A 14,470-nucleotide genomic window follows, 5' to 3' on the forward strand; every position below is an offset into this window, starting at 1 on the left:
TCAATACGTGCACCAAACGCGCTCCGCCGCTCGACTCAGTCATCTACTTCGCCGCCCACCGGTGACCTTGGCAAGTTTCTTGGCCCTATTTTTTGCAGCAAATTTTGCAGCGGAAAAAAAAAACGACCTGTGCATTACACCTTTGACGAAAAATTTATATTACTACTTGCAGGCGCCGATTTCTACGGATCATTTGAGGTCAAACCTGGTTATTTCAATCAACCTATACATCCTTTTAGTTTGAGCTTAAAGGGATGCTGAAGCGATATTTGAAATCTCATAAATATTGCCCGAACAGGCTTCACGGGATGGTACTGTACCTAAAAACGATATTCAATCAGACGGATGGTGCCCGGATTATTGTATTTCTTTGAATTATGAGCGAATCCTTGGCCGGAAGCCGCCGGCGCGAGCCAGTCCTTCTGAGAGCAGGCATAGCGGAACTGACGTGCGCATTCTCCGAGTCCCCAGCGCCCCTGGTGACTCCACGCATTCTCCTCGTTGGTGCTCGCTTTGGTTTTTCGCTCGGCGGCTGTTCTCAGAGCGTCTGGTACTGGTGTTTCGGGACTTATGCCGCGGAACTGTGCCGCACAGGGCTGTTCATACAGCGTGTGGTACAGCGGAAGGCCTATGCATACATTTCCATCCGATCCCACACTGCGGAAACTATGGATTCGCGTCGCCCGCCCCTCCCAACCAACGTGGGTGCCCGCCAAAGGCGACTGTCTATGTACGGACCACTTCGCAGAGGAGGACTACGTGAGGAGCCCAGCAGTTCTGCGAAGTCTTGGGCTGCCGGTGAAGCATGTTTTTCTGAAACCCGGCGTGGTGCCGTCGTTGTTCACGCGGAAGCGCAAGCAAGCGCAACTGAGCGGCGTCGAGGAGAAACGGCGACGCGAAGAGGTGGGTGTTCTCGCAGCGACTGAGATATTTTGCTTGTACTAGCGTCCAGTGCGTCCAGTGTCCACCGAGTCAGTGGCGTGTTTCGTGTGTTTCGCGCCTTATTCGTGATTATGACTTTGAGGTGTGTCACAAATTTTCCTGGGGCAGGGAAGTGTAATCATCTGTGTACTTTTCCCAGGGGGATGTTGAACTAAACCTGGGAGAGTGTTGGAAAGGGAGTATATAAATCACTGGATATAACTGATTACAGAGCCGGGGGCAGTCACCTTGTATTACTTTAGCTCTCAGTGTTTGTAGTGTTCCAGATTGAAAAATGTTTACTTTTATGATTTCTAGATAATTGACGAACTGCTCAAAGAACCGCCACAAGCCACGGTCACTGAGACAACTGAAGTGGTGCTCAACGCATCAACCTCTTTCGCTGCCTACACTGAGCAAAGCCCCAAGGCTCGACATGATCCAATAAAGGAAACGAGTACTGTGACAGAAGATCCTTGTTTGAGCTTGTGTGTGTATGCATTGAAACTTCACTTCTCTTCCACCTCCTTGTATTGTGTAGTAGTCCTGCCGACTGAATCTGTGAAAACTTGTTTTATTCTGATATAGTACATTCTCTTTTATTTGCTGTGAACAGCTTCCTGCACCAAAAATGCTGACCAAGCTCCTCCTCGTCTTCGGAGTGTGATTACGCAGACATCTGGCCTCCACAAAAACGAGTGTATGTATACCCACAAAGAGCAATTCTAGCAAGGGGCAATGCTAAACAGATGACAGTGTGAGTTGCTATATCCATGACGTGAAAGCATACCTCTGACACTGCCATCAGCAACTATTATTTCAAAAACCCACCTGAAAGTCATGCAAAAAAAAAAAAATAAGTGCCAGCTAAGTGCATTTAGTGTACCTAAGGAAGAAACCAGCAGCCAACTGAAATATAAGTCCGAACAAAGCTATTGGCCGCGCCAGTTGTGTTTCTATTCTATAAAATCTACCTCTGCCGGCTCCAGTTATAGCTATACTTCGTTTCAGCTTCCGTCCGAGCGCAGCCAAAGCTACGTGTGACCGGAGCCAATCACACGCCGGCAATCGGTCACGCGATCTTGCCTGCACTTTTGTATCACTCCGCTGCGCCGCTGGTCGTCCACGCCGCCCGCGTTCGTCGAGTATTTCGTCTGCTACAGGTGTATCAACGGTATCGTCTGCTGCAGGTTTAAAAGGAGTCCTTTCACGTTTTGAAATTTAATCATAGGGAATGTCAGTACGTATTCTTGCCGCTGCCGTCTGTGTCCGAGCTTTCCACCTGTTTGGCATTTTGGCATAGTTTCGAGATGTAAGTAAACATTGCCAGGTGCCCGATGACGCGGCCGTTGATGTTTCCTTGTAATGTCTGGATATACCAGGGCTCGAGGCGTAGTCCTTTTCACTATCTTCTCGGCGTTCAATGTGGTCGGTAGGTAAAGGGGTGTCCTGATTTCGCCGTGTATCAGTGAATTGTAGTGGCCCGGACGCTTTCTTGTTTACAACGCATTTGTGGTACGACGCGGCCGGAGTCTCCTGCCGAATTTGAAAGTAGACATTCATCACGACCGCTCGCGCCTGACGCCCAAACGTGCCTTTGCGAAGGGACGTTCTGAAGCGACTCGGTGAGGAAAGCAGCGATGCACATGATTCGGCCATTATGGGAACGAAATGATACAGAAGAACTGAGCGCTGCAGCCGTGTTGCCAGCGGATGTACGCGTTTTCACCAAACCACATGCATTTACATATGCCAATAAAAACATAAACTTCAGATATTTAATTCCTTTCGTTGCAAATCATTCTCTGCAGTACACATCTCGAATGTTGTGCAATATTTACGCACAAAACAGTTATTTTAAAAATATTACTTTTGCACTCTACTTTGTGGTGCGTAGGAATGCTCTTTTCGAAGTTGCGAACCGTCCCTCAGTATAGCTAACTCAGTATAGCTAAATCACATCTTGAAATATAGTTATGTATTTTTAATGTGTGTTCGTTTTAGCTGTCCGACACTCAGTATTCAGTCTTGAGATTCAGGAGGCAAGAGTCCCGTCCTGTTTAGTTTTTGGTTGTCAGCGAACTGGGGTGCCAACATATTTCTTTCATTGTCATTCAGCATTGAAAAGCTAAATGTACACGCATAGCTGCCATACAGTTGTAGCTTTGACTAGCACGCAAAAGCAGAACCTTGGAATGTGACCATAGACTCATTTGATGTCCCGTCATTCAGCATGAAAGATTAATTCCTGTTCGGTGTGATCGCTACATTGTTTTTAAACCAACTTACAATCAAGCCGGCTAATGTTGTGCATACAGCGTTGCTCTTCCACAAATGTTGTCAATTTTGTTGTACTACATTATAATAACACTTACAGGCATACAAGTTACCCCTGAAACGCCATCCAGGCACACTCAGACAAATCCGGTCGTCGTGACACCACAGTGTTCATCACCGAACCACGTCCCCCAGGCTCAATTAGACTGGACGTTGCCTAACGTGCAGAAGCAATTGCTAACATCACCATCGCTGCCGCTAGTGCCACCAGATCCGCCTCAACCACCAGAGCCACCGACAGTTGTTGAGGAAGAACACAGTCAAGACGACTTGGAAGATGTGGATGGGGACTCCCTAAAAGAGCTTCAACCGAAACATGTGGAAGCAGACGTCAGCTACCGCCCCTCCGACGCCAGCTTTCGGATGATGTTGTCGGACAACAGCCTAAGGTGGGTATCTGCCAGCTGCACATTCTCTTCAGTGGCAAGGGTGACACTCACCTTCTATTTTTATTTCTGTATTTGTGTGCTATGCATTGGGGTGTTACCAATATGATATGAACAAATTGGACCATCCTTCTGCCCATCTTTAGGAGTGAGGTTATTTTACAATCATTGTTTCTTTTTCTATTCTGATTACCAGGGATGACCAGGTCAACACAGCTTTTCAGGACAATACAAGCACCGGTGGTGGTGTTGTGGACTACATCTCTGAACGAAAGTTTATCACTTTTGAGTCGTGTCTGGACGAGCTCCTGATGAGGTGCCCAAAGTGCACTGCCCTCATGCGCACCTCAAGGAAAAAAGTCAAGGGGCCTTTTTGTGTAACGCACATGTGCTAATGGCCATGAGCTTGTCTAAAGTAGCCAGCCATGTGTGCACAGGAGGCCTCTGGGGAGCATACTGCTCGCCGCAGCCACCCTGTTCTCCGGAAGCGTGGTGAAAAAAGTCCTGAGGCTCCTCAACAAAATGGGTGTGCCCTGCTTCTCGAACAGGACATACTTCAACATCCAGTCCTCTTTCTTTTGCCAGCCATTAGACGGGTATGATATATTTGGAGCTGTCATTTACTTCTAGACTGGGTTTTCTCTCATGGGTCCAAGCGAGTACATAGCTGTTCATTGCAGATTGTGGCCACATAGACGTCAGAATCTGTCTCTACCATCTCGACATTCCCCCTGGAGCCAAACACGTTTGGCTCCAGGGCTAAAGTAATGGCACTTATATAGTGAATATATTCGTTTAAAACCCCCTTGCAGGTGCGTTTGGGTGATGTCTTGCACTGTGCTGTGGTTGGATGCATCCATTTTATAATTATTGTAATCCTCTTACAATGAATGCATCTGAACCTAGCACAGTGTGACAGTGGAAACGCGATTGTGTGAAGGGAGTTTTATATATGCTCTCGCGACTGAAAGCATCGTACTACCATGTTTCACGATTGACAAACTTCAAAAGGTTTGAAGATACACTACAATTAGATACAGCCGTGTGCAGTTTTGCCTCATTAATACCTAAAAATTGTGCCTCAATAATATACCGTAAAATACCGGGCAAGCGCCCACTCAAAATATAGAGATAATAACGATAAAATGGGGGATCGGCGCTTTTTCCGGTCATCAGTTTTACATATAAATGTACTGTGCATATTTTCTCAGATCTTAAAAATTTGGATATGGGCGCTTAATGTGGAATGGGCGGATGTGCGGTATTCTACGGTAGATACCTCCCATTCCTAGAAAAATTGTCCTTGATGGGATTCATTGACAACAATGAGGCAAGGGCAGTACATAATTAATAGAGAGCCCTAGCCACAAAACGTTGCGTTTATTCAACCATAACACTTATTTACTTTGAATGGGAAAATAAACATGGCAGATGTCTGTTACAATTTTGCGGCAGTAGCGGTCGCCAATAGAGATCTTCATAGGGGTTTATGACCCTAAACATCCAATGTTCTGAAAACCACCCACCATAGGGTTGAGCATGAATTATATTCACCTGTGGAATATAATTGTGAGTCTTTAGAGTTCGGTGTTTAGGGTTGAATTGTGAGAATACATTTTCTGAAATGAACACAACTGAGAAAGCGTGGGGCATAAAGAGAGACTAGGTACTGATAAGCCAAGTTTCATAGCACACCTGAGTTGTAATGATAATTAGGGAGAATAAAAGCCATGGATCTATTTTGTACAGCTTCAAGGCACTGGCAAGTGTCCCTCTGTTAGAACCCCAGGCGGCAAAGCGTACTTGAGTTTGGTTGGTATAGTGTTTTAGAAAGAAAAGGTTTCAGTGTTGAGGAGGTTTGGGAGAAATTACAATTCAGATAAACAAGCATGTGATTGGCGTTCGAAATAAAGTGCACACTTCATGCAACCTCCATGTGAAGTTAGACATTAATAGCCAAGCATATAATTGGCATAAATAACATGCATACTTCATATGTAAGCTACATGTGAGGTTGCAGATTAAAAGATTTTGCTCATTATTCAATTTGTTAACTTTGCGGCTGATGGTCATGTGTTTAAATTTGTTTACTTTTAACGATGTGCCAGTGGTTGCACCAACGTGGGATAAAATCAAGGTTTAAAGAAGTGAAATGTCAGCTGTTAGCTATCTTACAGTATACAATGTGTTAGCTATCTTGCAGTATACAATGCAATGATTAGCAAATAAACAGAGCCTACAAACATCTGTTTTTCCTTGCAACTGCTAGGTGTGGAACAGGCAACAGACCCAGCTGTTTGAGGAGGCTGCTGGGCGAAAGCTGGTGCTTTCTGCTGATGGCCGCTCAGACTCTCCTGGCCACTGTGCCAAGTATGGATCGTACACCGTAATTGACGTCCAAAAAAACAATGTTCTGCACGTCGAAACAGTGCAGGTGCAGTGCACTCTTATGCATGTTCTAAAGCTGTTAGTATGTCACAACATCAGAACCCATTTTCTCAAGGGAATTAAATTTAATGGATGTGACAACACATTTCAAGATGTCTTTCATCTGGTCTCATCAGCTTTACCTGCTTCAGTCTTGGGTGCTTAGACTTGCAATGTGATGGCACAATACATTTTATTTTTATGCAGTCCAACGAGACAAAGGGCAGCTGGGCCATGGAGCTGGAGGGACTCAAAAGAACCCTTGTGGTTTTTGAAGCCAATGGACTGATTGTGGAGAGCATCATAACAGACCGGCACAGCATGATCAAATCTTTCCTCTCCAAAGACCATCCACAGATCCGACACATGTTTGATTGCTGGCATTTTGCAAAAGGTAACCCATACATACCTCTTTGGCAACGTTACTAGAACAACTCAGTTGGAAAACTGCCAAACAAAAAAAAGCCTACTTTGAAAATATGGCTTCGATGCATACTCGAGAACCGAACTAGAGGCGATCGCAACGCCGCCATTTCTCCCGCTGCGGCCACTCTGTGAACTGCACATCTTCACGTCTTAGTTCAGGTCGAGTTGCACAAGGGCAAGTGGTGCCATCTTGCAGTGCCATTTCACAGTAGCAATATAAATTAACTCATGTTTTGACCCACCGCTGAAGGGTGGTGCTGTTATCGTATTTACTTCGGTCCCGGTGGACGCGAGCAGTCCGAGTTTCAAGGTGAGTTTCCCAACCGAGGGGTGTAGTAATGTTGGTCTCTGGGTTGGCAAATAACGCCTCCATCAACATCCAGAGTAATCTGTTACAAACCCCTTCTAGTGCTGCCTGTTGCTAGTATAAACATGAGAGCCTTAGTGTGTTGCAATCATATGGACGATGACTAAGTTAACCATACTTGCACTGATCGCTGCAGAATTTAATTTGCTCTAAGTACAGTGATCCGATTGCTGCGCCATTTGCGTCGAGCTTTGCCGAAGGGCTAAACCTGCTGCATCCTCCTACATTTAGCTCAAACGTGAGAAACTGGCGCCAACATTGCACCAAAATTTGATTTCGCTTTAATACTACAATTTTCAGAACTTTTCATTTTAGCCGCAAATGAGGTATATCCTATTTTATCTCTCTGTCAGTGTCAAACACTGATAGTACTTGGAATTTTTGCAATATCTTTTATGTTTTTAGTAGTCACTGGTGTGAAAGTTAGCTTTGTTGAGTGTGCTTCTCACTGCGCTCTTGTGTACTGCAGTGAAGCAGCTGCAGCAAAGTGAGTATGGTAAATTCGCTCATCTTGCTTTGCCGCAGTCCATCGGAGTGGTACAGAGAAAGCATCCCTCTAGAGTGGGACGTTCACGTAAGTGTCGCGTATATTAAGAAAAGGAACTTCATGAGTGTTAATGTAACAGCTCTTAGTTACAGTAGAAATTCCTGAATTACACTGCGGCAATTACTTATGATAGGCTGCAGTATTCTTGCGATGTCTTATCCAAATTCCGGACTTAGTGACGATGCTCGCAAGAAAATTTATATGAACTGCTCTATAGGTTTATTTTTATTTGGACTCCGTTAATTTTCGTAATTTAATGATAAGATATCTTTTATTTTGTATTCATAATTTTTGTTTTATAGTAACCTTTAGAACCTAAATGGAACATTCATTTGTGTGTCTACGATTATTCTAACATGTTAGTGGAATATACTATTCGGTTTACATTTTATTTCATACCTAATGACGATACACAGCAGACCATACTGTCCTTCATCGATCAGCATCTTGTTGCCATGCCTGGTGCTTCTATGTGTGACTGAACAGCTAGATCTGCGTTTTTTAGGAACTCAAGCCTACTGTTGCACAGAAGTGCGAAGGCAAAGCACGCATGTTTTTTAGCTGGATATGCCAACACACAAATCTTAACACATAAAATTTGTAGTGGTATGAATAAAAATGAAGTGTGTGCTTGTGCCCCAAAAGCACTCTTTGCTGCTCCATAATGGACGTATGGCTGCCCCAAAAGTTGCTACAAAATGACTCGGGTCAATTGTATCGCTGCAAGTAGTGCTATGGTGATTGGTATATGCCACCGCATTAACGTTGATCCCAGGGCATCCTTTGGTGCCCGTGGATGGAACTGTTCGTCTTGGAGAATTACTATCAGAAATAAAGCACCCCTCCAATTTTTGCGAAATGACAGAACCATATGTTCAAAGGAAGCAGTGGTTCTCAAATGGGTGTCCGTAAAGACATATCTAGGGTCTGCAGAACCGTCTGTTGTCAGTCAAGTTAAGCAACAAAACTCACACACTTGGAATGTCACAGTTTTATGTTAGGCTTCTTTATATGCCAATCAAACATGTCGATTCGCGGTAGAATTACCATATTTTTCCAAGTATAGGTCTTCTTTTTGCGGCACTGTTACCAAATCAAACCCTTTACTGATCATAAAGGGTGTCCTACCTTTATTCTTATGCCAATGGGGCTAGTTCATATAAAAAATTGGTGTTGAAAAAAGGAGAGTTCACAGTGTTTCTGGTAGTGTCTTTTACTCTAAGCTTGGCATTTAGCAAGAGAAATCGTTTCCTCTTTACTAGGCATCAAAAAACGCCTAGTTACAGCTGGGAAGCTGAAGTCTCTCAGCGCACTGCGAGACTGGGTGGAACCTATCGTCAAGCGCTTGTACTGGTGTGCTGAATGGAGCGATGGAGCCCCGGAGGAAATTCTCCCAAAGTGGACGTCCCTGGTAGCACATGTGGCTGATGTGCACGAGCACGCTGACGCTATCTACCCCAGATGTCAACACGGACACTTGGGCAGGAAAAAGGGGCTCTCTGAGGGTAGGTCAACCACAGTTCACAGCAGTTCTCAAATAAACAACTCAAACATGCATATGAAAGACGGGCATATAGGACGGGCAGTTGCGTTAGTTTTTAACGGATTCATTTCAGAAAGGTTTTAGATCAAGCACAGTTTGTCATCTACTTGCGTCTTGTGCTACCTCGCCCGCCACAGTTAATACCTGTCTTTGCCCGTAACATTTCAATCGGAATGTACAGTCCTTTCAAAAGTTCAGAGCCAACTGTGTGCTTGGCTAGAGTGGGATCGCTCCTCTTACCGCCGCTCGCTGGTTGCGTGATTTCAGAGAGTGAGGACGAACTTCGCTTTCATGTTGCGCTTGCCTTGGTACCAAAGTCGTACAAAGTAGCAGGTGTGCCGTCCGTCTTGCCTGTGCTCATAGCGTGCTACTGCAGTGCTGAGGCACTGCCACAGGAAGGGGCGATTCGCTGCCCCTGCACTTTAGAAACCAATCACCGCCGCTGTCACAGCGCTAAATATATTTGTTTTCTTTCCTCTCTTTAGATTGATCAAATTATTATGTTCTGCTTGTGCATAAACACGTTTTGTGTAGGGTTTACATCATACACAATATTGTATTTATTGCACTGTCTGCCACACTGCTCCATGGGGCATCTGTTGGACAGGGGTACTTGTGAAAAAAAAAAAAAAAACATTGTTCTCCAGGTCAGTATTGTTATCTACAAGGGCCAGAAGCTGGGCGACTTGATGTTGCTTTACTTTGTAAAAACTGTGCAAAACCAACGGTAGACCGAGTTGTTAACAAGGCAAACCCATTTTCACTGGTCTAAGAAGCATGCTACATACTTTACTTCCTGTGCCGAGAATGTTGTGTATGAGGTGCCACTAAGTTATGACCAGGTCGGCAGTGTTCAAGTTGTTTCAATAATAGGGCACAAAAGCACCAAATAGCTGTCCATATCAACTCGGCGGGCCACATTGTCGTACAAACAAAAGTGACACTTGGCGAAGTTCATCAGAGGTCCTATGGCAAAAAAGAAAGGGATAATATAAAGGCATTTTTTATGCATGCCTCCTGACTTCCCATAGGTAAAGCCCGAGTAGATGACAAATTGTGCCTGACGAAAAATATTTCTGTACTAAATCAAGTGAAAGTTAGCACATGTTTGAGTTATATTTGTCTTCCTTTATTCATGGCTTTTTTTTTCCTTCTATTCCATTTGGTCATGAACAAATCACCTCAATCCAGTTTCAATTCGTAAAACGAGTTTTGACATGAAGTGTTTCTCACACACTGGTATATATTGAGGTGAGGTAGACAACGATGTTGGCTGCCTGCCTACCTGGCTGAGCAGAGGTGCAAACTATTCTCACATCTCCGAACATCTGAAGTGACCATGCATTGACCGACATGAATACAGCCAAAATCCTGCACCAGCATTTGTTTTTAGATGCGTGGCACTTATAAATGTTTCAATCAGTTCTAGGGTATTTCCCGTTAATTTATAGGTGGGTGCTTGACCTGATGGTACTTTTTTATTCATCCTAATGGAGTAACCAATCTTTCATTTGGTTGCATAAAGGTGGCATCTTATGTCTTCAGTTATTGTTTCAATGGTGGGATTGAGTGTAAAATATTATATTTCACCCAGGGCTTCCTGCACACGACAAGCTAAAGACCATTGTGCTAGCCAAGCCACTCCTGAAGGATGTGCCGCGTTTGTCGACGTCGGCGTAGACCTACTCGACTGAGTGCTACCACAGCGGACTAATACATTTTGCTCCCAAGTCAACTCATTTCACTTATCGGAGTATGCAAGCAAGGTATGAAAATCTGCCGGATGTCTGCAGGCGCTTACTGGAGCTTGAACTTTTCAGGACATACGTTGCAGCACTTCTTTTTGATGAAAATGGTAACAATCCGCAAGCCACCACGAAAGATGGCAAGAAGCGATACTCAATGAAGTTACCCAAACAGACAAAGCGAGCAACTGTTGCTCCAATGAAGGGACCCTGCATATGGTGAGCATGTCTAACAAAGCAGGAGTCTCAGCTGCTAACATGCAGCTCCCATTACAGCTTATGTTCGAGAACTCATGGAGGAGACGCTGCACCTAAACAGGCGCTACTCCTCCTACAAAGCAGCGCAAGAGGCCAACGCCACAGATGCTCCCCCGCCGTTATCGAGCAACTTCGAACGCCCCGACAAGAACTCCCTGATTGCAAAAGCACCGCTCACGCTTCAACTGCTGAGGATTAGGTAAAGTGCAAATGCTGTGGATGTTTTTGTTTGTTTTCTGTTTAATTAACCTACTGGAAGAAAATTTGGTCTTTGTATACAATTGTGAGACATGTCAAATAGTGATAGCTTTATTGCACACTCACTGTAACACAGGGCTTAGCATAAGCATCTGAGATGCCATGCTGTACTCCGTTCCATTATAACTTGGCGAACTGTAGAGGCTGGGGCCCCGCAACCCAGTAAGAGCGTCGGAGCAAGGCACCTAACCCGACGTCATGGGAGCATTCGTGTCACTACGCCAAATGTGAGGCGCAAGGCCCTGAGGAACAGGCTGTCGTCTGCTAGCCAAGAGTTGTCTGCTCCGAAACAAACCAGCTTCGTATGAAAGTCCGCCACAGCAACATTTCCGTCGGCTAGAATAGCAAGCATTTTGAAAACGGTCCTCGAGACAACCATACGCTCAATTTAGCCGCGAATCTGTGATGGGTGTTAATGACAGTGCACTGTTTTGAGTGGAAATGGCCGATTACACGGCTCCGATCGCAGGCGCTACAAGAGAAAAAAATTGGGAGCGGGTGGGGATGCGACATCACCTTTTTTTTTACTTAAATATAATTGGAACTCGTAAATTTGCAACTATTTATTCTTTATATCTTCTCGTTAGATATTGAGGCACCTGAGTTCAATTGCTGTTTAAATAAAAAGAAGCCTAGAACTACTTTTGGTTGCGGATGGCGCTGTTGCTGTGGCGGTAACAAGGCCCTCGTGGCCTCGCCCGCAGAGTGTTGTCACGTGCCTTGCTCTGGTGCACTTATTGGGTCGCGGGGTGGCAGCCTCCACAGTTCGCCAAGTTATTGTGAAGTGGAGAATAGGTGCCACAGTGCAGACTTGTTGAGGTGGAATCATATTTTCAGCCCCATTATTTACCAAGCTCTATCTGTAGATCCCAAGTGCCTCACAGGAAAGTAGACGCATAGGATGTTTTAATGTGCAGAATGTGAGCAGCTCTTCAAGAACAGCACTCTGCAAAGCCTTTGTAGGTTGTGCCTTTTGGAGCCGGGAACTCCTCCCGCACCCTGGTCACCACACAGCTGAGAAGGGGGACCCTATTTTCCTTTTCGAGTTTGCCATAGACCCACCACACGAACTGGCAGTAGGCTGTGTGTCTGTACTGTCTGCAAGGATAACATAACAGAGTATCAGATTTAGTCACATAACTAGGAATGCACTAACAAGTATGCTGCACATCAGGAGACCACAACAAGACCGGTCTTCCTAGTTGCATTTTCATTGGGATGTGTATATTTGAATATACGGTCATCCTCATCATGAGGGTGAACATGCTGCATCGTTCGATCGCCACTACCAGGTGCCCAAAGGGGTGCTAATACGAATGAAAGCCACGGCGAGCTTCTTTCTTCTGCGCGTATGTAGTCTCCTACCTTTATTCCCGTTGACGTCGCTCTGAGATGCTGGTAGTGGCGATCGAACGATGCAGCACGTTTATCCTCAGGATAAAAATTAACATGCAACCGAAAAAAAAAGGCTCTACGACGTGGGCAATGCAACAATCGAAGCAGGGGAGGCTGCTAGACCGTTGTAGCAGTGTTCGAAAAACATGGCAGGTGGTATTGAGCAAATGGCAATGAGACTAGGTAGCCCGCCGACCATACTGCTGCATTGTTGCCAGTCCAGCTGCGATTTCAGCCTTGAGCGAGGCGCCCCCCCCCCCCCCCCCCTTTGCTGGGGTTGTTCCATTGCCCCCCATGTCATTTATTTATTTTATTTATTTATTTGCAGATACTGCAGGCAGCAGAGCCAAGCAGGAAAGGGTTACAACAAGTGTGACACTAGCAGACACTCAAGTTCCACTGTTCAATTCTGTTTGAAAGAAAAAAGAGTTTTAAAAAGTTTTGTTCTGGCAAAGTATGGGCGTATTACTTTAGAGTGGTTTAATCTTGTTGATCTGTGCAGCGCTGGAAATAATTACTGTTCACTTCGTCGGCCAGCACTGTTATGCGATAGTAAATAGAGGAACCTTAACCTGGCGACTTGGTGGTGCAAGTGGAGAGGGCTCAGTTCCAGCTGCTTGAGCATATTTGTTACGGATGATGATGACCAATAGTCTGATGAGATACAACCTAGGAGCAAGACGCTGGATCCACTCCACCCCAGTGATGTCTCTAATGAAGTATGGATCCCACACGATAGAGTACTCGAGGACTGGTCAGACTGGAGAACGATATACTTAAAGTTTGACATTTGGGGGGCATCCCTTTAATTTTCTGCGTAGGAAGCATAGCTTTTGAAATATTACTGATATGTTCGTCCCACTTAAGCTTTTTTTTTATAGTTACCCCTAAGTATTCATAGTCTTTCTTCGGCTGCCGCCAGGATGGCGTTGTCGGGTGATAAGCCGTGGTTCGTACCCTCCGAATAAGTTTGCTGACCACTGTACAGCTGCAACGGAAAAAGAGTAGCACAAGTGACCGACGACCGGAGCGGCAAAATCACGATACGCGGCGCTATTGTTCCCGTGCGTGCCGATAACGAGAGTGACAGTCGTGTTCCATGTCGCAACGCGGGGGCGGCCGCCAGAAAGCTGCCCATCATAAAGCCCGCATCTTAAGAGCTCTCTTATCCCTCAACTTTCTGCCAGCCACCCCCCGCGTTCAAACATGCAACATGACTGGCACTCTCGTATCGGCGCGCTCGGGAACAAAAGCGCCGCGTGTCGCGATTTTGCCACTCCGGTCGTTGGTCACTTGTGCTACTCTTTTTCCGTTGCAGCTTTACATGCATGACCTGTGTGTCTTCAACGGTCTTTGTTAAGCAAAGCATTTGAATTTCAGTAGGTTTTGAGAACCAATGTAAATATGTTGCATCAAGGCATGTGTCTCCTGTTGTGTAGCTGTTCTTCGAGATTATTGGTGAAATGCCTAATAAAAAGGAATTGTATGAATTTACATACGCATTCATGTGTTGCAAGCTTCTGACCCTCAGAGGTCGGGACACCCTTAGCCTGGTGTATTCCAGATTCAGGACGTCCCGGTTAAGGCAGTACAGGGCAAAGAGGTGGTGCCTGGTTACACAGTCTAGGCTCCCAGCCTTGTCTTTGACTTTGCCTTGTTCCTGGCAGCACACACACTCTCTTGTAGTGGGCATGCTGCGACATCGTGAATTGCAGCAGCACCTGTTTGAAGAAGTTGAGAACTTGGTTAATTTATGCAAAAGTCAATCTAACGCAAGTTGTGATATTTGCAAATTTGTCCATTCCCGTTCAGTATAAATACAGTTTGCCTCTTGTTTATTGTGCTATACAAGACAAAATA

At 45.2% G+C, this 14,470-nt stretch overlaps 1 protein-coding gene and 1 pseudogene across 1 annotated transcript; both read left to right on the plus strand.

The window, feature by feature from the left end:
- Positions 1-570: 570 nt before the first annotated feature.
- On the plus strand, positions 571-4,039 carry LOC120849405 (THAP domain-containing protein 11-like). The gene is made up of 4 exons (XM_040221613.1): positions 571-903; positions 1,240-1,378; positions 3,299-3,647; positions 3,841-4,039. The coding sequence occupies exons 1-4, from the start codon at positions 571-573 to the stop codon at positions 4,037-4,039; spliced, it is 1,020 nt and encodes a 339-aa protein (XP_040077547.1).
- A 1,144-nt stretch (positions 4,040-5,183) lies between these two features.
- LOC8051918 lies at positions 5,184-13,970 on the plus strand (annotated as a pseudogene).
- The last annotated feature ends 500 nt before the right edge of the window (positions 13,971-14,470 follow it).

Source organism: Ixodes scapularis, unplaced genomic scaffold, assembly GCF_016920785.2.
Source record: "Ixodes scapularis isolate PalLabHiFi unplaced genomic scaffold, ASM1692078v2 PGA_scaffold1__304_contigs__length_218370807, whole genome shotgun sequence".
In the NCBI taxonomy this organism is placed as follows: Eukaryota; Metazoa; Arthropoda; class Arachnida; order Ixodida; family Ixodidae; genus Ixodes; species Ixodes scapularis.

What these genes read in the sequence shown, in the direction of transcription:
- LOC120849405 (XM_040221613.1), top strand. Translation starts at nt 571, where the DNA reads ATGCCGCGGAACTGTGCCGCACAGGGCTGTTCATACAGCGTGTGGTAC. An exon ending in TGATCCAATAAAGGAAACGA is followed by an intron (nt 1,379 to 3,298) that starts GTACTGTGACAG and finishes TAACACTTACAG; the next exon opens with GCATACAAGTTACCCCTGAA. An exon ending in TTGTCGGACAACAGCCTAAG is followed by an intron (nt 3,648 to 3,840) that starts GTGGGTATCTGC and finishes TCTGATTACCAG; the next exon opens with GGATGACCAGGTCAACACAG.